This window comes from Cetorhinus maximus, chromosome 24 (assembly GCF_964194155.1).
Source record: "Cetorhinus maximus chromosome 24, sCetMax3.hap1.1, whole genome shotgun sequence".
Taxonomy (NCBI): domain Eukaryota; kingdom Metazoa; phylum Chordata; class Chondrichthyes; order Lamniformes; family Cetorhinidae; genus Cetorhinus; species Cetorhinus maximus.
Window position 1 is genome coordinate 28252285 of NC_135902.1, and position 27759 is coordinate 28280043.

Genomic DNA, 27759 nt, shown 5'->3' on the forward strand with positions numbered 1-27759 from the left:
CCAACTATTCATCTCCCAGTATAGCTGAACCAGATCAGCAATAGTAAAGCTTCGGCATGAGTCACGTTTTAGCTCCTAAGCTGCAACATTGGGTCATGTATATTATGTGCACTCTGGTGTGACTTCAGGTCGTCTTGTTGGATCTGGTTTATGTTTCATCTTCATAGGCGTTGCCCTGCTGCTTTGGGTTTAGTGAGGTAGGGCCCTGAAACAAATCTGAATTGATGCTGACTGGACTCTCATTTATTAGTACACTCATTTTTGTTTTTCTTTTGTTTCCTGAATAAAGGTTAAAAAATTAACTAAAATTTGTTGAGAGCAAATCTATATTGAGTTAAAATAAAATCACATTTGTAATAGGAAAACCTTGTATTTAATCAGCAAAATAATTTTGGAAGGAGAAAATAAAAACATGACGGCAATTTTTAAAAAAAAAAACAACTTTAAAAGTATAATTCTAAAGGGATTTGATGCGCATCGTGAGGCACTTCCTCAGTGCTTTGTTTCCTCTTGGACTTTCATTGAGCTGTGTTTTCATTACATATGTAGCTGAAGACGTGCTCTATATTAATACTGCTTGCTGATAAATTCAATTGCTCCCTGTATCAGCACAAAAGCAATGGTATTATATCAACAGCAGTGCTTTTTTATAATTAAATTTAGTTCTTAATCTTTGGGGGGAATAATTTGAAGTTTGTGGCATATCCCCAAAATCAGAAGGCTTGTATATCAGGGACGTTTTAACAAACTTGGTTCTAAAATAGTTTGTAGGGTCAACTTAAATCAGTGCCCCACTTCAATCCACCTAACAGCACCGAATTATTCAATACTGTTTTTATGTTCTATACTTCCTTCCTGGCATTTTCCACATGAAACTGCCAGTGGGTAAAAATCTGTCTGGACTTAATTATTCTGAGACATTGATGTCTATCTCTACTACTCTTCTGTGAGATAAAACAGCAAAGACTATTCATGGGAAGACCATGCAGCTATCATTCAGCCCATCCAAATAATAAAATGATGGTGACAGACTCTTTTCTTCAAAAAGAAATGCTGTTGCCAATAACATTAAAATGAGACTTAGTTAATCTAAATAAAAGGTAAAGTGCTTTTTATTTCCTGGTAATAATGAAGTAACAGACTTCTAATTATGCAAATTCATCTCACACTGGTTTGAGATCTGTAATATCCTTGGTTATACCAGATTCAGGCAGAATGTTTGTGGATGTGCATGAAGGAAAGTATTTAAATATGGATGCAAATAGTGATTTTCCAATTCTAAAAGGCAATCACAGGGATTTGAATATCTTTTGAAACTAATTTTTGTTTAATTTTTTGTTGCTACCAAGAACGAAAGAACAGTAAAAACTGGGAAATGAGAATACTGGTCCGAACTGTTTTTTGCTTTTGGGCAGCTAGAGGTGGGCATTGAATATTTACATTTTTAAGGATTTCTTTGTTCATCAAGGTAGCGCTCCCAATTTCTGAATACATATCATGGGGTTATTTGGTGATTAAGTAATTTTTATGGTTGTGAATGGCACATAAAACAGCTGTATATATATTAGCATAATATTCGCATATTAGGCTATAGACTAAATTCATGGACAAATATGAATCGTTGCTTGGTAGTACAGAACTTGAATATTGCTGAATAGGGAGACATGTGGCCAAAGCTTTTTGTCTTACACTCATCAGGGCAAATGCTAGAATGTCAAATTTGAAACAATCTCAACAATTTATACTGCAGGAGAAAAGGGCGTTGATTGGTTAGCAAGTCAGTTAATTGGCTGAGGCAGGGAACTATGGGCACCCCAAGCTCTCGGCTAATTCAAAAAAGGTACGAGGCTTGAACACGTATGAAGATGGGATCTCTTCTAGCAAGAGTAAATGAGCCGTGTTTTAAGCTCAATTGATTATCTTAAATTGGTTATTAGTGTAGCTATTAGCACATTCCAGATTGTTCAGCAAGTGCAACCCAATCATGGAGTCACATCCATCTGTAGATGTTTTGGGTTTTGCAAGTATGGGCTGGTTGAGTACAGCCTGTACTCTGCCTATTACCGACAACCAAATGAACATGCCGTTTGATTCGATAAGCTAATTGATGTGACATACGGCCTGCGTGCCTGGCATCGCACTAGCACTAAGATTGATACACAGCGTTGCTCATTTGTGTGGTAGGTAGAACATCTTTTTGGATGGTGGCAGTATCCTGTTAGTGGAAAATACCACTCACATTGCTGCTGCATGCTAGTGGCATGAAACAGCTTGCTTAACCTGTTGTTTTGAATCTGCAGCCACATGTAAGGATTTTCTTACACGTCCTTAATAAACTCCATGCCCTGATTCACCTTTGAGATGGAGTAGTATAACGCACTGCCTTTCCCTGACATGCTAGTTGATAAATAAGTGGGTTTTCTGTTACTGTCTACTGCAAGTCTACCTTCATGGTCAGTATATACATTGGGATTCATATAGCTCCATGTACTACACAAGAGTGGCCTTATCAGCACTTGTAGTAGGGCCCTAGGCATTTTCTCACCTTGCAAGCTTGGCACAGAAATAGAGCCCATCAAAGCTATCCTGCAGGACAGTGGCTATCCTGATCAGATCATTGTTCACTGTGTATCACGTGAACTCGTAAGTGGGCCAAAGGTTGCCACTTTTGTCCTGAAGGTGCCCGGTCTACCTCCAATTACCTTGGAAAGACAATGTATCTCAAAAATTAAAACAACAGGTTAAGCTAGCCATTTCACACTACTACAATGCAGTGGCTACTCGAGTGGTATTTTCCACTAACAGAATGCTGCTGTCAGTCCAAAAGGAAGTTCTGTCTACCACATAATTGAGCAATGGCGTGTATGAATTTCAGTGCCAGTGCGATGCCAAGTATGCAGACAGTACACCTCAACAATTGGCTGATCGAATCGAACAGCATGTTCCTTCAGTTGTTCGTATTTAAGCCGAGCACAGACTGTACTCAATTAGTCCGCACTCGCAAAATCCAAAAGAAAAGGTCTACTGTTAATGTGCTTCTATGATGGGCAGCACTTGCTGAACAATACAGAGTGTGCTAATAGCTACACTAACGACCAATTTAAGATAATCAATGAGTTTGTAATGTGGGCCGTTTATCTCTGCAAGAAGCGACATACATTCATTCTCTGCAAGCAAAAGGAATACGTTCAAGCCATGTGGTTTTTTTTTGAATTACCGGAGAGCTTGGGAGCCTACAGTTCCCAAGATGAAAAGCTTTGGCAACATATCTCTCTTCAGCAATATACAAATATGAATATTCAAAGCACATGTTACTGATGTGAATTATTCGGTTTCTATTCCACACCACATTGATGTAAAGGCACAATTTCAGTGGAAGGTAAATTTAGATCTACAGAATGTGCCATGGGATTTATTGTTCTTGGTTGCTGTTTAAAAATTTTTTTGCTATTGCAGAGTATCCTTTATTTCAATCCAGAAAGGTAATTAATGTGAGAGGCGAAGGCAACCAGTGCAAAGTCAAAAACATATAAATAACATTGCTTAAAGAATGGGGAAAGACTCAAATGTACTTGAAATTTAAAAGAAAATCTGCTGCTCTTAAAATGATTGGGCAAAATAGCTCTCTGGTTATATCTAGTCATTATCTCATTGCTGTTTGTGGGACCTTGCTCTGCACACATTAGTTGTTGCCTTTCCCTACATTACCAAAGTCATTATGTTTCAAAAGTATTTCTAAAGCACTTCCCAGTCAAGGGAGGTACTATGATCATGAAGGACTATATAAATACAAGTTAACTCTTTGAGGATTTTTAAAAATTTTGGAACATGCTAAAAAATATTCGCTTTCATCAAGAACATGTGTATTTAAAATTTTGAATACTTCATACTACTGCAATGTTTAGTTTAAGAAAAATCACCAAATGGTTAGCTGTTACTTTGGGATGCAACCATCACATCGATTAACCTTTTTGAAAGTGTGCTATGGCTTTTTTATATTTGCACCCCTGCCATATGTTAGAATTGTGGTTAAAATTAAATGAAGCCATTCAGCCCATGTGTCTGTGCCAGCTTTGAATTGGAGCAATCCAGAATTAACCTCACTAACCTAGTCCCCCCCGCTATAGCTCTCTACGGATACACAAATGTTTACAGCACAAAAAAACCCATCTGTTGCAAAGGTGGATTTAAACTATTACAGATCAATTAAATAAATTAGCCGTTTTCATTTTTTATATGCTGATTCTAGCATTCATCAATGTATTTTTATTAAAACCTTTGAAAACTTGTGAAATGACTGCTTTAATAGCTCTTGATGATCCATTAGTAGGTGCCTATCCTTTCGGTGCTTTGTGTAACAATGTTGAGGATAATTTTCGCTGATGCTTTGACGAACAGCTGGTGCTTGGAGTAGAAGCTGATGCAAGGGAAATTGAAATAAGTAACTCAAGAATCTAGCTTCATGTATCCAGTTATGATGAGTGAACTGTGTTACATGAATTGCATCATGAGACTAAAGCAGATTATTGGCTTGGTTAATTAACCATCTGTTCTTTTAAGGGGGCAGCAAACAGGAGTCTACAGCTCTGTAATATGTGATTTTTCTTTTTTTGTTGTTTATTTGTTGAACCAAGTTATTAATGGGTTTAAGTTTACCTTTTCCAGAGACCTTTGAAGCATTTTCTTTTATACTTGCACTTTTTTTCACTTAAATTTTCTGCACTTTTTTTCCATCCTTCACCTCGTCCCCAGAAATATACTAGTTCATTGCTTGGCTTGTGTTGCAGTTAGTCTATTAGTCTGGACATTCAACCATAGAGCTTTGACAGTGGATGCTGGCAGGTCACACGACCATCACTAAAGAATACCTATAATCAGGCAGCCTGAGCGCACTTTCAGCAGAAGTTATTGGGTAGTAATCTGTTTTCTGCCTCATGCCAGCATATTGCTGACTCACTGCTACTGCTGTTCTTGCAGAGATCAGTTACCCCACAATAGACCAGGGGCTATGGGCCCTGACAATATTCTGGCAATAGTACCCAAGACTTGGGCTCCAGAACTTGCCGTGCCCCCAGCCAAGCTGTTCCAGTGCAGCTACAACACTGGCATCTACCCAGCTAGGTGGAAAATTGCCCAGGTATGTCCTGTCCACAAAAAGCAGGACAAATCCAACCTGGCCAAATATTGTCCCATCAATCTACTCTCGATCATCAGTAATGGAAGGTGTCATCAACAGTGCTATCAAGCGGCACTTGCTTAGCAACAACCTGCTCACTGACGCCCAGTTTGGGTTCCACCAGGGCCTCTCAACTCCTGACCTCATTACAGCCTTGGTTCAAACATGGACAATAGCTGAACTCCCGAGGTGAGGAGAGAGTGACTGCCCTTAACATCAAGGCCGCATTTGACCAAGTGTGGCATCAAGGAGCCCTACCAAAACTATAGTCAATGGGAATCAAGGGGAAAACACTCTGCTGGTTGGAGTCACACCTAACACAAAGCAAGATGGTTGTGGTTGTTGGAGGTCAGTCATCTCACCTCCAGGATGTCACTGCAAGAGTTCCTCAGGATAGTGTCCTCAGCCCAACTATCTTCATCTGCTTCATCAATGACCTTTCTTCCATCATAAGGTCAGAAGTGGGGATGTTCGCTTATGATGCACAGCACCATTCACGACTGCTCAGATAACGGAGCAGTCCATGTCCAAATGCAGCAAGACCTGGACAATATCCAGGCTTGGGTAGACAAGTGGCAAGTAACATGCACACCACACAAGTATCAGGCAATGACCATCTCCAATGAGTGAGAATTTAACCATTGCCCCCTGATGTTCAATGACATTACCATCATGGTAAGCCCACATCCCATTAATGAATAAAACAAAAAATGTCCAGGCACATTGTTGGTCTATGTGGCTCATAGTCCTAAACTATCAAAGATTTGTGTACCTAATTATCCTTAATTGTGTTTTGCATGGCAGATTGCAGATCTCAAATGGCAATGTGATTTAATAATGGGCGGAATTGTCCCAGATTTACACTAAGTGCGGTAGCAGGTGGGGAAAGGATGTTTTACCCGCTGGCCACAGTGGCGGATTTTCGCACAGTATCATCCCAATCCCACTTCACTAATCATGCAAACCTGGGAAACACGCAGTTTCGCTTGCTGGCGGCCTCTGATTCACCCGCTACACCCTTTGTTCCTCTGTTTTACCCTAAATTAAAGAGAATTCTGAGTCCACATTGCTATTGCTGCACAGAATGGGTAAGAATGCCACTTAAGATTTACGCATCACCTGGAAAGCACTGCCACCTTCAAGTTCAGACATGGAACAAAAATTTAGATCTGAGCAAGTGTATGTCAAACATTTTGTTAAACTAAAGATAACCAAATGAAACCAATGAGTTAGCATAGTGCAGTACGTGATTTACAAAAAACAGAATTTGGAGCTCGTGCAGTGGACATTTATAATGAACCATTATAGAGGTTTTTTGCACACTGCAACAATCTGGAACTATAAATATACTTGTTCTTGGTTGACTGTGAGTGGAAGCTCATGGAAACATGGTGTTATTAATATTCGTACTCATTACATGTTGATTGAGCAACTGAAAAATGTTCAATTACGTACTTTAACCGTGATGGTTAAAAGCAGTTTAACTCCCACATACAAAACACACACTCTAACCCTACCTCTTTTTCTTCCTGACCTGGATTAGTGTTTTTTTCACTTTAAAATTTGTGGTTACCTGGATATCCAGATTCCATGCTGCTGTCAAAAAAATTAAGGGCTTCATCCTTACAGTTTTTGTATAGAAGTGGAAGAGAGAGATCTGTATAGAAGTGGAAAAGTTGCTATGTTCTTCAGGGAACTGTGTCCCGTGTCTTTTCCCCTCCGAATGGTGAGCATTAATAAAAGTCTATTATTTGAATAACTTCAAGCACATTACTGCGAAACTAATTTATTGTAAGAAAGCCGAGTATTTTGGCCCAAGTAACCAAGGTTTCTTCAGTAGAGATCGATACATGATTTATTCATGCCAAGCATGAAGCAATACTTTTTAATATTGTATTTTGCCAAATTTCAGCTTAGATCATAATTTCAATCTCCCTTTCAATTTGGAAATCCTGGTAATTCATCTGGAGCATTAACCTTTTTTCTACTGAAATTTGTTATTTTTGGCGACAGTTCTTATGCAAACTAGTGTCCACAGAAACAAATGTCTGATACTTTGCATTAAAACTGTCACAGCATTATTACCTTCATCCCATATGTACTGCTCTGTATATTACAATTCCTACTCCTGCTACTGTCATTCTTCCTTTTAAATGCACTGTCATCACTGCCCTCTTCAAAAAATAAACCCATGTTTGATCCCTCTGACCTTGAAAACTATCACTTTATCACCAGCCTTCCTTCTCAAGTCCTTGAACGTGTTCTCACCTCCCAAATCCATTTCCTGCAGTTCCATGTTTGAACCTCCTCAATCAGGTGTCCATCTTTTTGTCACAGCACTGGAACGCCTCTAATCAGTCACGAATAACATTTTCTGCGGCCTCATTACTCTGTCCCTTTTTATTACCGTCAACCTGTCTGTAGCCTTTGAGACAATTGATCATGCCATCCTCCTATGTCAACTGAGTGAGATTACCCTTGCCTGGTTTCGCTCTTCAGTATCCAGTTTTAACCAGAGAATCTCCTGCAATGGCTTCTCTTGCCCTGCATTGTTGCCTCTGGAGCTTTCCAAAGGATCGATCTTTGACTCTCTCCAACTTATTTGCTTGCTGACCCTCGATGAAATCATCCAAGGATGTGATGTCTAGTTATGCATGAGGATGGCCCAAAAGCAGCCTACTTCTACGTCCCATCACCCACCTTTCCCTCTGGCCTTAGTCCATCTTTTGCTGAATCTCTATCTGCGCTTTTGTTACCTCCTGGTTCAGCTATTTCAATGTACTTCTGACCAGCCTCCTATCTTCTAACTTCCATGAGCTTGAGCTCATCCAAAACTCTGCTGCTCATATCCTAAATTGCACCTAGTTCTGTGACCCATTGTGTTTGCCGATTTACATCGGCTCATAATCTACCAGTGTCTTGATTTTAAAATTCACGTTATTGTTCAAATTCCTCCATGGGTTTGCCCACCCCCACCTCAGTAACCCAGGCATTTCAACTCCAACAACATGTAAATCAAGAGATTTGATATAAAAATGAGTTTTTTTTCCCCAAATATAAACCAATATGGATTTTCAGTTTATTTATAAACCTCATTAATGGCTTATTTAATTTCTAGTATCTCGGACCGGCTTTCTGTAAAAACTAGATCATTGAATCTGAAAATTCTTCATTAAAAACATCTTTTAAAAAGCCCTACCTGTAATTCCTGTAAATGTCAGAGAAGGATTTGCCCTCCCACCGCAGTCACTTCAGTTGAAACTGCTGCCTCCTTATGGGAAAGAAAGGAAGTGGAATGGCGGTATTGATTAAGGAGTACATTAAAATCCTGGAAAGAGAGGATGTCCTAGAGGGGTCAAGAACAAAATCTATTTGCTTAGAGTTGAGAAACAATAGGGGCTGCTCGGTGTATTCTATAGGTCACCAACTAGTGGGAAAGACAGAGGAGCAAATTTGCAGGGAAATTACAGGGAAGTATAAAAGCCATAGCATTGTGATAATGGGGGCTTAATTATCCTAATCAAGGCTGGGATAGTATTGGTGTAAAGGTAGAGTGGAAGAGAGTTCCTGAAGTGTTTTCAGGAGAATTTTCTTGACCATGTTTCTGGCCCATTGACGAAGGAGGCATTGCTAAATCTGGTTCTATTGAATGAGGTGGATCAAGTGTCAATAGAGGAGCAATTAGGGGGCAATGATTATAACATCAGGCTTAGATTAGCTATGAAAAAGAAATCTAAAGTAAAAATGCATAATTGGAGAAAGGCCAATTTCAGTGAGTTGAGAACGGACCAGTCCCAGATAAATTGGGATCAAAGATTGGCAAATAAGACAGTAACGGAACAATGGGCTGTCTTTAAAGAGGGGATGGCTTGGGTACAGTCGAGGTACGGTACGTTCTCACAAAAGGGAAATGTAGGATAAACAAAGCCAGAGCTCAGTGGATGACAAAAGAGAGAGTAAGATGCAGCAGAAAAAGGGTGCGCATGACAGATGTCAGATTGGAAATAAAAGCGACAACCAGACTTGAGTATAGAAATTTCAGAGGGGAAGTGAAAAAGGAAAGTAAAGGCAAAGAGAGGGAATGAAAAAAGAATAAAAACACAAATACCTGGAAAAACTCAGCAGGTCTGACAGCATCTGCAGAGAGGGATACAGTTGATGTTTCAAGACTGTATGACCCTTCATCAGAACTAAGACATATAGAATGAAATGAAATATAAGCTGGTAGAGGGGGTTGGGATAGGTAGAGCTCGATAGGGGGCCAGTGATAGGTGGAGGCCAAGAAGAGACTGCCAAAGATGTCATAGACAAAGGGGTGTTGACGGTGGTGATATTATCTAAAGGATGTGCTAATGGAGACATTAAGGGTAGCAAGCAGGACAAGCTAGTGGCAGATGGCCCTAGTGGGCGAGGGGTGGGGGGAAGGGATCGAAATGGGCTAAAAGGTGGAGATAAAACAATAGATCGAAATAAATTTTAAAATAGGGAAAAGAAAAACATATTTGTAAAAAAAAATTATAAATTATTGAAAAAAGGGGGATTGGAAAGGGGGTGGGGATGGAGGAGAGAGTTCATGATCTGAAATTGTTGAACTCAGTATTAAGTCCAGAAAACTGTAAAGTGCCTAGTCGGAAGATGAGGTACTGTTCCTCCAGTTTGCGTTGAGCTTCACTGGAACATTGCAGCAGGCCAAGGACGGACATGTGGGCATGACAGGGTGGTGTGTTGAAATGGCAAGCGACAGGGAGGTCTGGGTGATGCTTGCCGACAGACCAAAGGCGTTTCTCTCCAATGTAGAGGAGACTGCATTGGGAGCAGCGAATGCAGTAGACTAAATTGAGGGAAGTGCAAGTGAAATGCTGCTTCACTTGAAAGGAGTGTTTGGGCCCTTGGACAGTGAGGAGGGGGGAAGTAAAGGGGCAGGTGTTGCACCTTCTGCGGTTGCATGGGAAGGTGCCGTGGGAGGGGGTTGAGGTGTAGGGGGTGTTGGAGGAGTGAACCAGGGTGTCCCGGAGGAAAATATCTCTGCAGAAAGCCGCCAAAAAGAATGATTGCTAGCATAAAGGGGAATCCAAAAGTCTTTGATAGGTAAATAAATAGCAGAAGAGGATAGTAAGAGAAGGGGCGGGTGGATTAGAGACCAAAAAGAGGATCTCGGCATGGCGGCAAAGGGTATGTCTGAGGTACTGAATGAATACTTTGCATCATTACCAAGGAAGAAGAAACTGCTGGAGCCCTGGTAAAAAGAGGAAGTAGTTAAGACCCTGGATGGGCTAATAAATAATAGAGGAGGTATTATTTGTTTGAATGTGCATTCACACTATCATATATTTCAATGTGCCTTGCTGTTTGTGGGATCAACACATGATGGGTTAAAACAGTTTTCAGTTCTGCTGAACAGAGATGCTTTGTAAAAGGTGAGAAGCTTCAAAAAATGGCAGTCAGTCAAGGGCTTGGGACAGTCTACCATGGTAATGAAATCGTTGGGAAAAATTGACTAACATGAGTGTATCTACTTTGCTCCAACACAAGAAATAAGAGCAGGTGGAGAATGTACGGCCTGTTGAGCCTGCTCCATCGTTCAATATGATCATGGCTGATCTTGGGCTTCAACTCCATTTTCCCGCATGCTCCCCATATCCCTTGATTCCCTGGGACACCAAAAATTGGTCTGTCCCAGCCTTAAATGTGTTCAGTGGAGCATCCACAAGCCTCTGGGATAGAGTATTCCAAAGATTCACAACCTTTTGAGTGAAGAAACTTCTCCTCCTCTGTCCTAAATGATTGGCACCTTATCCTGAATGATTGGCACCTTATCATGAAAATGTAACCCTCTTGTTCCTAGATTCCCCAGGCAGGGAAAACAATGGCCGAGATTTTCCGGCCCTGTTGTGGGCAGGACCCACCGCAGGCACAGCCAGAAGTCCATTGACTTGCGGCGGGACTGGAAGATCCTGGCGGTGGGTGGGTGCGGAAAATTCCGCCCAATCCCTCAGTATCTACCCATTCAAACCCCTTTTATAATCTTGAATGTTTCAATGAGATCACCTCTCATTCTTCTAAACCCTGAGAATGTAGACCCAGTTTACTCAGCCTCTCATAGGACAACCCTCCCATCTCAGGAACCAATCTGCTGTGAACCTTCACTGTATTGCCTCCAATGCAAGTATATCCTTAAACATGGAGACCAAAATTGCACAACTTTCCAGGTATGGTCTCACCAAAGCCCCATACAATTGTAGTAAGACTTCTTTATTCTTGAATTCCAATTCCCTTGCAATAAAGGCCAACATACCATTTGCTTTAATAATTGCTTCTTGTATCCACATGCTAACTTTTTGTGTTATTTGTACGAGTTCATCCAAGTCTCTCTGGATGTCAACATTTACAAATTTCATACCTTGTAAAAAAAAAATTCTATTCTTACGGTCAAAGTGAATAACCTCACACTTCAACATATTATACTCCATCTGCCACCTGTTATCCGCTCACTTAACCTGTCTACATCTCTTTATAGCCTCTTTGTGCTATCTTCACAGTTTGCATTCCCACTTAGCTTTGTGTCGTCAGCAAACATAAATACATTACTCTGTCTCTTTGCCTAAGTCAATAAATATAGATTGTAAATAGCTGAGGCCCCAGCACTGATCCTTATAGCACTCAAGCCACAGTCTGCCAACTTAAAAATGCCTTATTTACCCCTACTCTCTGCTTCCTGTCCATTAACCAATCCCCTCTCCATGCTAATATATCACACCCAGCTCCATGAGCCATTATTTTGTGCGTTAACCTTTTTATGTGGCACCTTATTGAATGCTTTTTGGAAATCCAAATATAAGACATCTACTTGTTCCCCTTTATCTACTCTAAGAGTCACCTCCTCAAAAAACTCTAATAAATTTGTCAAATAGGATTCCCTTCCTTAAAGCCTTGTTGACTACTTCTAACCATACTATGCTTTTCTAAGCGCATTGTTAAGACTTCCCTAATAATAGATCTGAGCACTTTCTGGAATTCTGATGTCAGACTCACTGCCCCTCGTTCTCTGTTTTCTGTCTCCCTCCTTTCTTGAATAGCAGTGTTACATTTGTTAACTTCCAGTCTGCTGGGACTGTTCCAGAATCTAGAGAATTTTGGAGAATTATAGAAGCTGGAGCTGTTCTCTTTGGAGAAGATAAGGTTGAGAGAAGATTTGATAGGGGTGCTTCAAGTCATGAGGGGTCTAGACAGAGAGAAATTATTCCCATTAGCTGAAGGGTAGAGAACTAAAGGACACAGATTTAAGGTGATTGACAAAAGATCTAAAGGTGACATGAAGAATTTTTTTAGCACTGAGTGAGTGCATTCCAGATGCCAACATCTGAGGGGTAATGGAGGCAGATTCAATTGTGGTTTTCAGGAGTGAATTGGATAAGCATCTGAAGGAAGAGAAAATTGCAAGGCCAGAGGGAAAGGGCAGAGAGGGGGGAGTGAAATAAATTGCCCTTGCAGAGAGCCGACATGAGCTTGATAGGCCAAACGGCCGCCTTCTGCCTTGTAACAATTCTCTGATACTTGGATGAAACTTGCATGTCTCAACATGAATGTGTTCTAATATATTAATGTATTATGTAAAGCCTGATCTCCAAATTTGAGTGATTCACAATATGGTTGTGGCAGGTAAGTTAGTAGAAACACTAATAATAACTGACAGATAAAAGACCCTCTGGCCCATCCAGCCTGTCCCACATAATTACACCAAACGCTCCTCACTCATAAAATGTAAAGGTTTCAATGATCACTCAGCTACCAGTTTTAATTCTTATTTTCATTTGCAATGTCTTGAAACAATTTAATATTACAAATGGACATGGCAATGTAGAATAATAGATCCTTGTTGAACAGTATATTTGGACTGCTCTTTTAGTACCAATAGACAACAATTTACAATTCTACAATGCTTCTTGAGCAGGGGTGGAGGTAGATTCAATCATGGCTTTCAAAAGGGAATTGGATAAGCACCTGAAGAGAGGAAACTGCAGGGCCATGGGGAAAGGGTGGAGAGTGAAAATTCTTTGCACTGTAGAATGCAGAACAGTGGGTGGAAAGTTTAACAATGAGGAGTAGGTTGCGGAATAAAGGGCACAATAGAAGAAAAGTGTTTTAGAGATTTTTTTTTAAAACCGAGAGGATGGGAAGAACTAAATAGAGAGTTTTCCAAATGTGGGGCCATCTATTGTGAAGAAGTGGAAAACAGCAAAAAGCTTGGTGTTGGAGGCTACATGCAGTCATTTCAAAAATAGGCCAAAAATTTAAGTCAACTCCCTTGGGATTCTGTTCTAGTCAAGAGAGAGAGTGAAACAGAAAGATGGTCATCAAGGCTTTCCATCTCTGGCTTTTCCCTCTCAGGAGCCCTGGCAGCCACTTCAGGCTCTTGCAGCGCTGCTTTCTGTAACCAAGTTGGCAATCACAGACAAAGTCAACAGCCCTGTCATAACCTGCTCCCCTGAACAAATGTTAACAGCAGAAAGATCCCCAGATTTCACAGCACTCTCGTGAGATTGCGAGTGAGGCTGAATTTGACCGAGAAATTGCTCCTCTCCTGATTAATTTGCAAGAGTTGGCATGTCTGAAACCTTTCCCAGCCCTGCAAGAATTCTGCATTTCTTCAACTCTGGCCTGTTAAGTATCCCCCAATTCTTTCACCCCATTTGGCTCTAAACCTTGGAATTCTGTCCCTAAACCTCAGTCTTTCTCTCTCACCCTTTAAGACACTCCTTAAAACCAATCTCTGACCAAACCTTTAGTCACAATATCTCCTTGTTTGACTGTCAGTCCTTGTCTGATTATGCTCCTTTGAAATGCCTTGCACCTTTCACTATGTTAAAGATGTTATATGAATGCAAGTTGCCATTGTGTGGAACATTTTTGTTTGTATTACTGTAGAAATGAATGACATAATCCCATGCAGCTGTTGCATTAGTAATATGATTTGACTATGCAAATTCCAAAACACAAGAAATTAGTCCACAAATTGAAGAAAGGCTTCTCAATGTTTTCTATTTGTGTTCAAATGTGCTGGTTGTGTCTTGAATGCATAAATTGTTTTCAGTTTCTTCTGCACTGCTGATTGATGTAGCAGCTGGGAGCTGCTCATAATTCTGCAGAACCTGATGGCGCCTAAAGCTTCAGGCTTAGTTTAAAATGCAATCTGGATAACAAGAGCTGTGGCCTAGCAACCAAGTTGCAAGTGTGTGCTCAATGCTGTTAAAGATAGGCAGCTTTCCATGACTTTCAGCTCACCTTGGCAAGTCTACAGCAAAATGAATTTTCCTGCCTGGGTCTGTCTTGCAGACGCAGTTATAATTTACAGTCAGACAAGCAATGAAGGCATTTTGTTTGCTGAGCTGTTGTTCATACTAGCCTGCATGGACGTTGGCATATGTTGACAAGCTGTAGCTAAACCGCGAAGCGTGCCTTTCCACCCAGGGACTTCAGAATGTTCATGTGGGTGTGTTCTAGCAAGCACCAAGTGTAGCAGACAAAATATGTTTTACGGTGAAAGTGCTTTTTTTTTAAACAGCATTTTCAAACAATAGACTTCATGATTAATGATTTCTTTTTTAATGCTTAGTTCCAATGTGGACTAGATTAGACAGTAAAGCTTGAAACTGGCATAAAGCCCAAGTATTAGTTCTATATTGAACGTTAGTGCTGTAGTGGTATGCCAAACGATGCCTGATGTTTTTAAACGGCATAAAACAGAGGCTTATTTGCATGCAGCCAACCAATGAATGCGGTTGTTTTTTGGCTGACTTTCAAAAAACCAGCTAGTGCTAATTGCGTTGCCAGAAGAAAATGTTTTGTGACAGTTAAAGAATTTAAAGAAAGGAAGAGGTTTAATGTCATCAGTAATTAGATAATCAAGCTAGATTCTTTGTCGCTGATATCTTAATATTGAATCCCATCTCAGAAGGGCATTTCCAAGCAGGGGAGGGCTGAGCAAGTGCAGGTTGTCAGCAGCATACACTACACAAGAGTAGTTTTTCTGGCATGTAGACAGGATGAGGCTTAAACAGTACACAGACGACATATTGAAACAGAGAGCACAGGCGAGCGTAGGTGCAGGCATGAAGGCAACTTTGCACAAAATGTAGCGTTTCCTAGGATGGTTGGGCGTCACCTTCAGTCAGGTATTTTTCACAGCAGTCCCCTGTAGAGCAGAAAAATGCCAAATAATCGCTGCTTTGTTCTCTGAATCTATTGCATTACATTAGAAAGCTGCTGCATACAATCTGAAGTAGCTGGCTGTTAAAACTGAGAAAATGGCGTCCTAACACTGGGTTGTTTGTTAAAGGGATACTGTATCTTGCATAAACACAGTAATAAAATGTCAGTTCACAAATGTTTTTGCTTTAGTGCTTCTCATTTTTGAAAATTGCTTTTTGTCTCTCGAAAAGCTTCAGCTGTCAATAATGTACAGAGGTAAGACTTGTCAGTCAGCCTCTGTCCCTATAGTCTCAGACAAAAATGCATCTTTTTAAACTAACTAAAGCAGCTAAGGGATATATACAGGTTTGATACTTTACAATCTTAATAGAATAATAATGCCTTAGACTAATGAAAAATTATATATAAACCTTTGTACATGGTGTTGTTGATATTTAATTATGGTATGAATGGTGTTAAGTCACTTGTGTTTCTATATAAAATAGTGCAAGTTTTAGCATTACATTTTAATAACATCAAGTTTTAAATAATTCTGATTAGTGGCCATGCTAGTAAAGCTGTGGAATTTTTTTATGATCTGCATAAAATTATGAATAATATAGTTGATAGAAAAAGCTATGGTTTTCTTGCAACATGCAATTAAGAATATGTTTTTAATTGATTTCTCAACTTTCTCTGTAAATGTTTATGAAACCAAATATTTTGTAAGAAAAATGTGGCTTGAAGCAAAAAGTCCTTTGATACTGATCCATATAAAGCACAAGGTCACAGGTACTGTCCCTGGTTTGTGCTTAGTTAACTGATTGTTGCTGAAGCACTGCAATAAGTGTTGGTGTCCCTGGGCAATGGACGATAAAATAAATTACGGTTCTCATTGATCATTATTGCAATGACCGATGCTGGAAAACAGTTGCATGTGTGAAGGTAACAGAGTGAAACTTGAAAATAATCTCCCCAATAGTTGAATAGCCTATTAATGCTCACTATTTTTGTGTGCACTTGATATAGCCATTTGTGTGTAGTGCCAGAAAGCTTAGATCAGTATTCTACCATTCTGTCTGTGGGAAAGGAAATGAGACAGTAGAGAAAATTAAAATGGTGGGAAGGCGAATGAAAGCAAGCCTTTGAGCCCTAATTTTAAACCTGGAATGGTAGGTGAGAATGAGCAAGAGCCTGGGTCAATCATAATCAGGGGAGTGGAAAGCCCAGGGATTGGAAAAAGGCCCAAGATTTCCTTGTTGGACCTGGAGGATAATACTCCTGTTCCTCCTGGACTACTAGAAGCCTTAAAATTATTTTAAAGCACACTTAGCTGAGTTTCTTCTTGCTGATTGCTGACTGCCATCAAATTTTGCTGATGGCTTCAAAGCCATATGGGCTTCTGATCCCAGGAGTTAAAATGGCGTGCATATCCCAATGATGTAATTGGATCATGACTTGGGGCTACCCACTCTCTGGACCAGGCAGCCTTCCTGCATCAGATTTCATTAAGATAAGATGGTGGGGATAGAAGGAAATGTAAACCCTCCCCATCCTCCTGCTATATTTACTCACTGTCCACACTGTTCTCATTGGGTGGATGTTGTTTAAACTAGCCTCTTTTGTTTCTGTACACATTAAGAGACATTGGGATGGAGCAATGAAAGGAGTTAATTTTGGTTTCTCCCCTTTGCTGTCATGATATAGTTTGCTGAATTGGTGCAGTATCTCTTTCTCTTGAGCGGCTGTGTTTTTTCCACTCTTGGAATGTTCTGTTTTGTTTTGGAGAAAGCTTGCACTTAACCTTTGGGAATAGTTTATAGCACTGAAGAAATGACCCTGCTAGGGCTGCTTCAGCGAGAATTGTTTTTGATAGCCTGGAATACTTGAACAGTCACATCTGTTTAGTTTAATCCTGTTTTCTTTTGATATCTATTCAAGGCTTACATGTTCTAAACATCAAAATCCTGTATTACATTTCCACATGGAAGAATAGATTTAAAACAACTTCAAAGTCATGTAAATCAGCAGTGTTGCTATTAAGGTGCTGCTGCCTTATGACAATGCCTCAGTAATTGGTTTTAGCACTTTATCTATGTAAACATGTAATTTAATTTAAGTGTCTGAATATCTAAATGATCAATACTATTTTAAGGTGCAGTCAGTGCTTAGAGAGCAGTGTAGTGCTTTGTCTTGGCACTTACCATCTGAGTGCTTCTAGTGATGTATGGTTTGTCAGTGAGCAGACAGTTTTTCTCAATTTTTCCCCTATAAATTGCTGCGGTTTCACTTGTTATTTATTGCAGTAGGTTTCAGAAGGAAAGCTGATCTGGTAGAAGAGGGTAGGCCTAACATTCTGTTGAGGTTCTCAATTTCAAAAAAATTCACTCCTCCCCAATATCATTGGTAAGAATATGTTGACGCGGCACTGTCATGTACTGTCTTTAAACGTAAAACCTGTCATTTTATTAATCTTTCACACCTTTCTAAATCGAGGTGAAGGGTGGTTTTACTTAGCTTTCCAAAAAGGCTTGTGTATAACTTCTAGGGTGTTCTCAGTGCTGCTTTCCAACTAGACTGTGGGAGGTGTATAAGACTGAGACAGACAGTATGTAGCTTACATGATATTAGGCTGATGCTCTACATAATGCATTGCCCATAAGATTAGAGGTTACCTGCCTTTATTTAGGCTGCTGCTTTACGTAATGTACAGCTTGCAAGATTTAAACATTACCATATGTTTAAGAGTCTTGATCAGAGTTTCTAAATGGAAATGGAGAATTCTGATCAGAGTGTGAATGGGAATATTAATAAACTATAAAAACCTCATGAGCAGAAATGATGGTAGATGCCTGCTTTAGATTTTCAGGGCAGGAGAATGAGTTGTACCAAGCGTTTGAGTCAGATAAGAGAATTGTAGTCGAGGTCAAATGCAGTTATTATAGGTGACTGCAATTTTGCAGGCCAAAATTAGAATTTAGCTAAAGGTTGAAATAGAAGCAAAAACCTGATAATGGACATAATATTGGATGACCTGGACCAGATACTAAAAAGATGGTAGAGACTGATGCACCTTGACAATAGTGACCATACACCAGTGGAGTTTAGGGTTAGGCTTACATTCAACAACGTGCATTCCATTAACATAGAAAAACATCCAAAGGCACTTCTCAGAATCATGAACAAACAAAAATTGACATTGAACCAAGATGGAGATATTAAATATAGTAACCAAAGCCAAGTCAGAAAGATATGTTTTAGGGAGAGCCATAAAAGAGCAGAATAAGGGAAGAGATTGAGCAAAGGAATTCCAGAGCTTGGGGTCTAGACGTTGAAGCCACAGTTGCCAATAACAGACTGAAGGAATTGGAGAGTGCAGAGAAGTCAGAGTTAAAGGCGTGCTGAGCTTTAGGAGAGTTATAGGAGGTTACATAAGAAATAAGAGCTGGAGTAAAGCCCTTGGCGTCAATTCCACCATTCAAAAAGACCGTGGCTGATTATTCTTCCTCAACTCCACCCTCCTGCACTATTTCATATCCCTTGACAGCCTCAGTACCCAAAACTCTAATCGGCCTTGGCCTTGAAACACTTGATGATAAAATAAATACTGGTGTAATAGGCTATGAAAGGGACAAAGAAATGATTCAAGGAAGTGACTGAATCTGAACTGCATATTTTAGTGTGCAAAATTCAAAGATGCAGGGTAAATAGAGTGAGAACTTTAAATTTAAGGCATTGGGAGACTGGGAGATAATGTACATGTACACCTGGTCATGGGGAAGATGATCTTAGTATGGTATTGGTTAGAGGGAAGAGAATTTGGAGGCGCTGAAGTTTACAGAGAGCGAGGATGATTGACCTGGAGAGCATTAGAATAATTGTGTTTTAATGTGACAAAAGCATGAAGAGGGTTTCAGCAGAAAATGAGTTGAGGCAGGGGTAGAGATTGGTGACATTACAGAGCTGGGTCTTTGTGATGGAAAAGATATAACAAGATAGACAGATTTGCATTTATATATCAACATCTGATAGGTTTCAGAAGCTTAATTTTGGTCAGAAAGGACACCAGACTGTGAACAGTCTAGCTAGGAAGGCAGATGTAACTATGATGAGGATTGTAGTAGGTGCAAAGGCAGTGTTTTTGGTCTTTCAAGTATTTAATTGGAGTAAATTGCAGCTCATAGAGGACATGATGTTTCACACGCAGCCTGACAGCGAAGAGGTGTTGGCAGGGTGGAGCTGGAAGTCGTCAGTATATATGTGGAAGCTGACTTTGTGTGTTTTGATGATATCAAGAGGCAGTATGTGGATGAGGAAGAGGAACCTTACAAAGATGGACTTTTGGGGGCCTGAAGTAACTGAGTCCAACTTTAGTAGGTTTTGATGACGGAAGTAAGGAAACTGGACTGGCCAGCACTAGTGGGAAGCAAAAGCATGTAATCCTTCACATTGTGAGTTGCTGATCTTAACCATGGGAAGACCACATGTTTCCCCAGAAGGGCAAAGGGACTGAGACTGTTCATTCAAGTTATTCTAGTACACCTATTAGCCTCTTTTTTGAGTAGAAAGTTTTGACCTGGATAAAGTGATAATTTGTTTCAGAATTTTGGAGAATTCACATTAAATGCTCAGTGTACCAAAAAAAACTGTTTTTGTCTATCACTTTTAAAATACAAAGTTAATATAACAGTGGAATTACAATCAGCTAACAGGTAGCTGATAATAGATTGCAGCTCTGATCTCCTGGGTCTACTTTTTTCTTTTGGCTAGGTTTGTAAGGTTTCAGCTTGTGAACTGAACTTCTATCTGAACACATGGTTGCAATCTCAGTTTGTAAATTGTTTATAAGCTTTTAATGTGACTTTGTCTGAAGTTGCATCATGTGATTCTTTGTTTTAATCAATTGATGCAAGATATGTCTTACCCTTTTCCTTTGGTCTTTTCCAGATCTCAGCCACAGTGGTCTGGGAACTCATTATGAAAATTCCCACTGGGGACAGCCCCCCTTTAGAAGTGAACCAAACAGCATCTGGGATAAAGTGATAATAGACGGAAGTGACAAAGAGGCTTGGCCTTCCATTTCTGGAAACGAGACTGAAACTGCCTCAGAATGCACAGACACTGACTCTGCCTCAAACTGTGGCTCAGATAATAGTAGCATGGCTACAGGGAGTGCACCAGGCAACTTCAATGGACAAAACAAAAATTGCAATAATGGTGGTAATGGAGCACTTGTCCAAAGCAGTTCAAACCAGAGTGCCATTGGAGGTGGAGCAAATGGTGGAAATGGAAATTCATCCAGGGTGTGGGCTGTTGCCCCAGGGTCTGCCCCTGGTGTAGGTCACTGCTCTGCTACCAGTGGAAGTGGAAAGATGGATAGTATTGTAAGTGTAAATCCAAACTGTTGGGGCACTTCTACATCTACTGCTGGCATTAACCTGAATCTTAATCCCAATGCCAATCCAGCTGCTTGGCCTGTAGTTGGGCAGGAAATTCAAGGAATTGTAGGAGGAGGAAACACTTCAAATATTTGTAGTCCAAGTAATCCCATTGATCAGAATTATAGCAACCCTAATAATGGTCCGACAGGTACATTGAATACCTGGGGAAATTTGCTGCAGCAGGAGAGTACAGATACACAGACGTCCACTTCACAGAATGTGTCTTTCAGCATACAACCTCAGAACCTTAACACTGATGGACCAAATAACACTAACCCCATAAACTCTTCACCAAACCCTATCAATGCAATGCAAGCAAATGGACTGCCTAACGCTGCTGTACCAGGAGGCTGGGCAATGACAGTAGGCATGGGTGCAGTAAACCCATCCCATCTTCAAAACCTTCCTGGTGGCAGTGGGTCATCTGCAGTTTCTCAGCTCAGTGGACGTAATGGCGAAGGAATGAACAATCCTTCGTGCAACTCAGTGTGGGGAGTGCCACATGCTAATCCTACAACCACCAACAGTAACTCTGCATTTAGTCAGGGGAATGGAGACACTGTGAATTCTGCATTAAGTTTAAGTGCTAAACAAACATTAGCAAACAATTCCAATAGTGCTGTACAAAAGGATGTTGGAAGCAATGCTTGGGACTCTGGTCCCCCTACCAGCCCCAGGGTACTGCCGTGGACAAGGGCTGGTACCATTGGGGGCTTGCACTCTGGTCCCAGTAGCATTGGAGCTTGGGGTAACACACCATCCAACAGGAACACTACTAATGGTGTAAATGGAGAATGGGGCAAACTCCCTAACCAGCATTCCAGTAATGAAGCAAATGGCAATGGGAAAGGATCATGTGGATGGGAGGGTCTTTGTGTTAATAGCCAAACTCCTGTTTTGCAGCAAGGTAATGAACAAATAAACTCTTTGGCCAAACCTTCTGAATCAGGTACCACTGGTAGTGAGGGGAGTAATGAAAGTGGCGGTAGCCATCATGAAGGAAACAGCGGAAGAAGTGGAGGAAGGCATGGTAGTAGCCGACGAAAGACTGATAAAGGGATAATTGAGCAGCAAGGGCTGGTCCAGAGTGTTATGTCAAAGCCAGATCATGATCCTAGAGTCTTGAGTAATTCTGGATGGGGACAGACACCAGTGAAGCAGAACATTTCCTGGGAAATTCAAGAATCCCCTAGGTCTGAGCGAAAAAATGACAATGGCACGGAGGCCTGGGGTTCAGCTGCTGCCCAGTCTTCAAACTCAGGGGGGAGAAGTGATGGGTCCAGCATGAGCAGTACTAATACCTCTTTAGTATCTGGGTGGGGAAATCCTCCACCAACAGTCATGTCTAATAACACAGGATGGGGAGACAAAGTGTCTAGTAGCCAAGGGGGATGGGGGGATTCTACTAATTCTGCTGCTGCTGCCAAAAGTGGCCATGCTTGGGGTGGTGTTTCTAATCAGGAGGAGAAGCCACCAACTTGGGCAGACTCTCAGAAATCCAAGTCTCAAAATTGGGGTGAAGGACAGAAAAGCAACCAAGGCTGGACATCAGGTGGAGCTGGAGTAGCAGGCAGTGGTGGAGGAGGAGGAGATTGGACTGATACTGCTGCAGGACCTTTAGGTGAGGGGAAAAAAAGTGGATCTAGTTGGGATAATGAAAACAACCGCACTGGACCTAATTGGAATGAGATGACCAGATCACAGACTAGTGGATGGGGTAATGGTACCAACAGTAAGCCAAGTCCAAATACAGGTTGGGGAGAGCCTTCAAAGTCAAGTACACCACAGACCTGGGGAAATAAAGTTCAGGATAATAATCACAGCAGCTGGGGAGGAGCTGCTTCTGTTAAACAGTCTAATTCGGGTTGGGTTGGTGGACCTTTGCCTACAAAACAGAAGGACAGTGAACCCACTGGCTGGGAGGAACCTTCCCCACCATCTATTCGCCGCAAAATAGAGATTGATGATGGTACCTCAGCTTGGGGAGACCCAACCAATTATAAGAAGACTGTAAACATGTGGGATAGAAACAATCCTGTGAATCAAAGCAGTAACAACACCGTGGCTGAACAGCAACCACCTCAGCCTCATCAGTCAAGTGCCACGCAAAACCGGTCTCCACTACTCGGTCCAGGTAGGAATCATTAACCTTTCAATTTTCTTTTAGAAACATGATACTTAAGTTGATTTATATGATAGAAGTTTCATGTTTTTATGAAGTTCTGGAAACATAACTGAAATTTGCCTTAATTCCTGACACTGAAAGAAGAAATGCAGGATGCACAGTGTGTCCATTATACACTTATATATGCTTATATATGGAATACTAAAGTAATTTTGCCCCCACCTTAATGCCTTTCAAGCCCTACTCCATATTTTTTTTCTGTTTGGCAAAGAGGGAAGGCTAGTGACTTGTTCCAATTGCTTTCTGTTCGGTAATCAACCAGTTGCAGATGTACTGGGGCAGCCCAAATTGACTTCTCTGTCTGATTGGCATGCAGTCAGCATTTTTAAAAAATATTCATTCTCGGGATGTGGGCCAGAATTTATTGCCCATCACTAGTTGCCCTTGAGAAGGTGGTGATGAGCTGCCTTCTTGAACTGCTGCAGTCTATGTGGTTAGGTACATCCACAGTGCTGTTAGGGAGTTCCAGGATTTTGACCCAGTGATGGTGAAGGAACGGCAATAAAGTTCCAAGTCAGGATGGTGAGTGACTTGGAGGGGAACTTGCAGGTGGTGGTGTTCCCATCTATCTGCTGCCCTTGTCCTTCTAGATGGTAGTGGTCGTGGGTTTGGAAGGTGCTGTTGAAGGAGCCTTGGTGAATTCCTGCAGTGCACCTTGTAGATGGTACACACTGCCACTGTACGTTGGTGGTGGAGGGAGTGAATGTATGTGGACGTGGTGCCAATCAAGTGGGCTGTTTTGTCCTGGATGGTGTCCTGGATAGTGTTGTGCGAGCTGCGCTCATCCAGACAAGTGGGGAGTATTTCATCAGACTCGTGACTTGTGCCTTGTAGATGGTGAGCAGGCTTTGGGGAGTCTATGTACAATATATTGGGGACAATTTTATGAATTGTTCTCTCAGCATGGAGTTTTAGACATTGGACCTGCACCCTCCTGTGAATTATTTCCATTAATTAATTAATCCCCCTTAAATTGTGGGGAACAGGCACTGGAATTCTGAATTAAATTCCAACTGGTAAAGCACTACACCAGAGTATACAAATGTAAAAGTACACCTAATCCTAATTTCACTATGGCTGTGTTATTGCTGCAATACATAGATAATTGAGTGCTAATATGATGTATGTGTACAGTATCCTTCTATACATCAAACACAGCTATGTGCTTCCTTTACCCCAAGACTACCCACTCTGAAAGAAACTATCTGATTGCAGTCAATTTGGGCTGCTTGGTTGATTACAGAGCAGAAAGCATCTGGAATAATGACCTGAACTTTGGTATAAAGGGTATAATTTCAAAGTATGTACATGACACAAAGCTAAAATGTAGTGGATAGTGAGGAGGATTGTAGCAGTCTCAGGAGAACATAGGTAGACTGGTGTAATAGGTAGGCAAATGGCAGATGAAATTTAATGCCAAGTGTGAAATGGTTCATTTGGGTAGGAAGAATGAAGAGAAGCAATATACTTACAATATACAATTTTAAAAGAGGTGGAGGAACAGAAAGACTTGGGTGTATGTACACAAGTCTTTGAAAGTAGCAGAATAATTTGAGACTGCTGTTAATGCATGTGGGATCTTTTGTCTTCATAAATAGAGGCAAAGAGTACAAAAGCAAGGAAGTTATGCTCAGCCTTTAGCAATCACTGGTTAGGTACCACTGGTGTGTTGTGGCAAATTCTGGGCATCATACTTCACGTAGGATGTCAAGGCCTCAAAGTGGATGCAAAGGTGAATGGCACCAGGGATGGAGTATTTTGATGACGTAGATAGACCAGAAAAAATACTGCCATTTCTGTTGAGCAAAGATTATTAAGGGAGAATTTGGTAGAGGCATTTGAAGTCATGAGTTTTGATGGAGCAAATAAATAATAACTGTTTGCAGTGACAAAAGGATTAATAACAGAGGATACAAAATTAAGGTAATTACCAAAAGAACCATCTGAATTTTGATCTGGAATGCTCTGCCTGAAAGGGTGCAGTTTCAATAATAACTTATGAAGGGAATAGGATAAATACATATTTGTAAGGAGAAAATTTATAGAGTTCTGGGGAGAAGAAAGCAGGCAAGTGGAACTAATTGGATAGCTGCAAGGGCATGATGGACCAAGTAGCCCCCTTCTATGCTGTATCTTTCTATACTTCAAAGTCAATTGCCTTGGGGCAGCGCATTACAGAGGACAATTTAATTAGCACCATTTGTTGAGTTTTTGGCTTTAGGATAGAAAAGGCACAAATATTAGATGGCTTCTGGCTAGCAGACCACTGAATATGCAAACTGATTGAGATGGGAAAAGAAAGAAGTTTAACAGTAGTTGTGCCAAAAAATCTTCATACTTGGCACACTGTATCTAGATTGGTGACATTCAAACCAGGACCAGCATTTCTTGCATGCTGACCATTCTTGAACCAATTTTTCCAAAAGAAATTAAGTTCAGCACTGGGGCTGCTCCAACCACCAAGCTACCTGTGTAGAAACAAGGGTTTCTGCTTTGCAGCAATGCAAAAGTGACAGTATGGCCTGGATTCTCACCGAGCCAGGATGACTTGGGAGCCCTTTAAAAATGACAGGCACGTCCAGATTGTGGAATTCCTGATGCCATTTCCAGGCTGTCTGATTTTCAGGAGTGCCTTTGAAGGGCGCGGGCAAGTTCCTGTCAAAAGCCTGCGTCCATCACTCCCGACTTGGTCGGCACCATTGTGGAAATAGGCATGTCCTACTCCTCTTCAATTTGCATGCAGTTGGTGTCAGTGCATCAGTAATCATATTGCATAGCAATTACCTTGATAAAGATAATTGCTGGTTAAGACAGGTGATGGGCATTGGTTCTCCCATGTAAACAGTATAAATAGATACAGCTGATCCACTCTGTGTGGAAGATGCTATGAAGTCTGTAGCATAGAGAAGCTGTCTTCAGAATAAACCAGCTTGAAGTAAAAAAACCCAGCTTTGGATTCATTCTTCCACCACAAGCACTTATTGTGAGTAACATGGTAGCAGAGGATGAACCTTAAGCTTTGAGGGTTGATTGCTGTGTATGAGTTACTGGAAGCATATGAAGCTTGGACATTCTTTGATACAATTAGGAAATCCAATGATCAGTCCATGGAAGAATACATCATGGATTTTGATAAATGGTACAGGAGGCTACAGAGATTTGAATTTGAAATTCCGGAGTCTGTATTGGCATTTAAGTTACTGGACTGTGCTCGCATTTCCCATGTTGATAGTCTTTTAGTACTAACAGGGGTTCAATTCTGGGGTAAAGAACCTCTCCTAGATCAAATTCCTGCTGCCCTAAAAAAAGAAATTCTGGGGAAATGGTCATTCCCAGCCACTCTTTTAGCAAGTATGAACAACTATGCCGTGAAACAAAGGATGAAGGATTCTATGGTGGCTGAATTTTGAGGTCGACCAAATATTGGACCAAAATTCCAATACAAAGACGGGGTTAATGACAGGAGGTCTGAAAACAGTTGTGACCCTAGCCAATTTGAGAGTCGGTGCAAAAAGTGCATCGGGAATGGTGAATGTAGGCGCTTAAACCCAAGAAATGCATGCGGAATGATTAATTGGTGTTTTCGGTGTGATTCCCAGCATCATTACATGATGAATTGCCCATAGCAAAAGAATCGTGTTTTTGAAATGACCCTCGAGATGGATTCTTCTGAGGTTGAAAATGATGATGGTGACTGCCATAATGGAATTGTATTGGTCATTGAAAGTTTAAATCCAATGATGAGTATCTTGAAGGTCGATTCCTTCAACTGTGCAGTTCTGGACAGTGGTTGCACTTCTACAGTGTGTGGCATGGACTGGCTTAACTGCTATCTGGGGTGTCTCAATGAGGCAGACCAGTGGAAGGTCAAAGATTATAAAAGCTCTACCTGCTTCATGTTCAGAGATGATAGCATGTTAACATCCTACAAAAGGGTGGCCCTCCCTTGTAAGATAACAGGGATAAGTCTCTTTATCAGTACTGATGTGGTTTTTAGTGAGATACTGCTGTTAAGTCAATCTGCGATGTGAAAGGCTCAGAGGATGCTAGATATGAAGAATGATAGAGCGGCCGTGTTCAGAAAAAAATGCGGATCTACATTTTACTCGGTCAGCCCTTTACTGCCTGCCACTAAGGAAGCTCGAGCTTTCTCACCAAGAAGTTCATGAAGTTTTGTTAATTGCTGGGAATAAGAATTTGGTGGACAAAAAATTATTTGGAAGTTACATAGACAGAAACTGAAGGCTCTACTTTGAGATGCAGGAGTGGTTGTTAAGGATACGATGACCTTATTGAGCAAATTACTGCTTGATGTGAAATTTGCCTTGAATATCACAAGACACCATGTCCTGTTGCGAGCTTGCCACTAGCCAGGGAGTTTAACGATGCGGTGGCAATGGACTTAAAAGTTTGGGAAAAGGAAAAGACTACTTTTTACTACACTTCTATATATGGCAACCAGATTTAGCCTATCCACTGTAATACATAGTAAAGACAAAGGGACCATTGTCGATAAGGCCTTGGAGAAATGGGTAGGAACTGGATTAGGAACACCAACGAAGTTCCTGACACGTAATGGTGAGGAATTTACCAATGAGGAATTTTGAGATATGTGCAAAAATTTGAGCATCATAGTTATGCACACTGCAGCTAAGAGCCCGTTTAGAAATAGTCTTTGCAAAAGAAACCATGCAGTAATAGATACATGTTACATAAAATATTGGCTGATCAACCAAATTACAAACAGCCAGCATGGGCAGTGCATGCAA

The 27759-nt window shown here is 40.9% G+C and overlaps 1 protein-coding gene across 10 annotated transcripts in view; it reads left to right on the top strand.

Annotated features, from left to right (window-relative positions):
* Window positions 1-27759, top strand: part of tnrc6c1 (trinucleotide repeat containing adaptor 6C1) — a 205322-nt gene that overhangs the window by 109774 nt on the left and 67789 nt on the right. For 8 of the 10 annotated variants that reach the window (XM_078570926.1, XM_078570923.1, XM_078570924.1 and 5 more), the window contains one exon: window positions 20312-22939. In XM_078570926.1, the coding sequence (XP_078427052.1) occupies window positions 20312-22939 (2628 nt within the window). Of the gene's footprint in view, window positions 1-15024; window positions 15349-17674; window positions 17771-20311; window positions 22940-27759 lie in introns of those variants that run through there. The other 2 variants (XM_078570928.1, XM_078570929.1) reach the window with 2 other exon arrangements.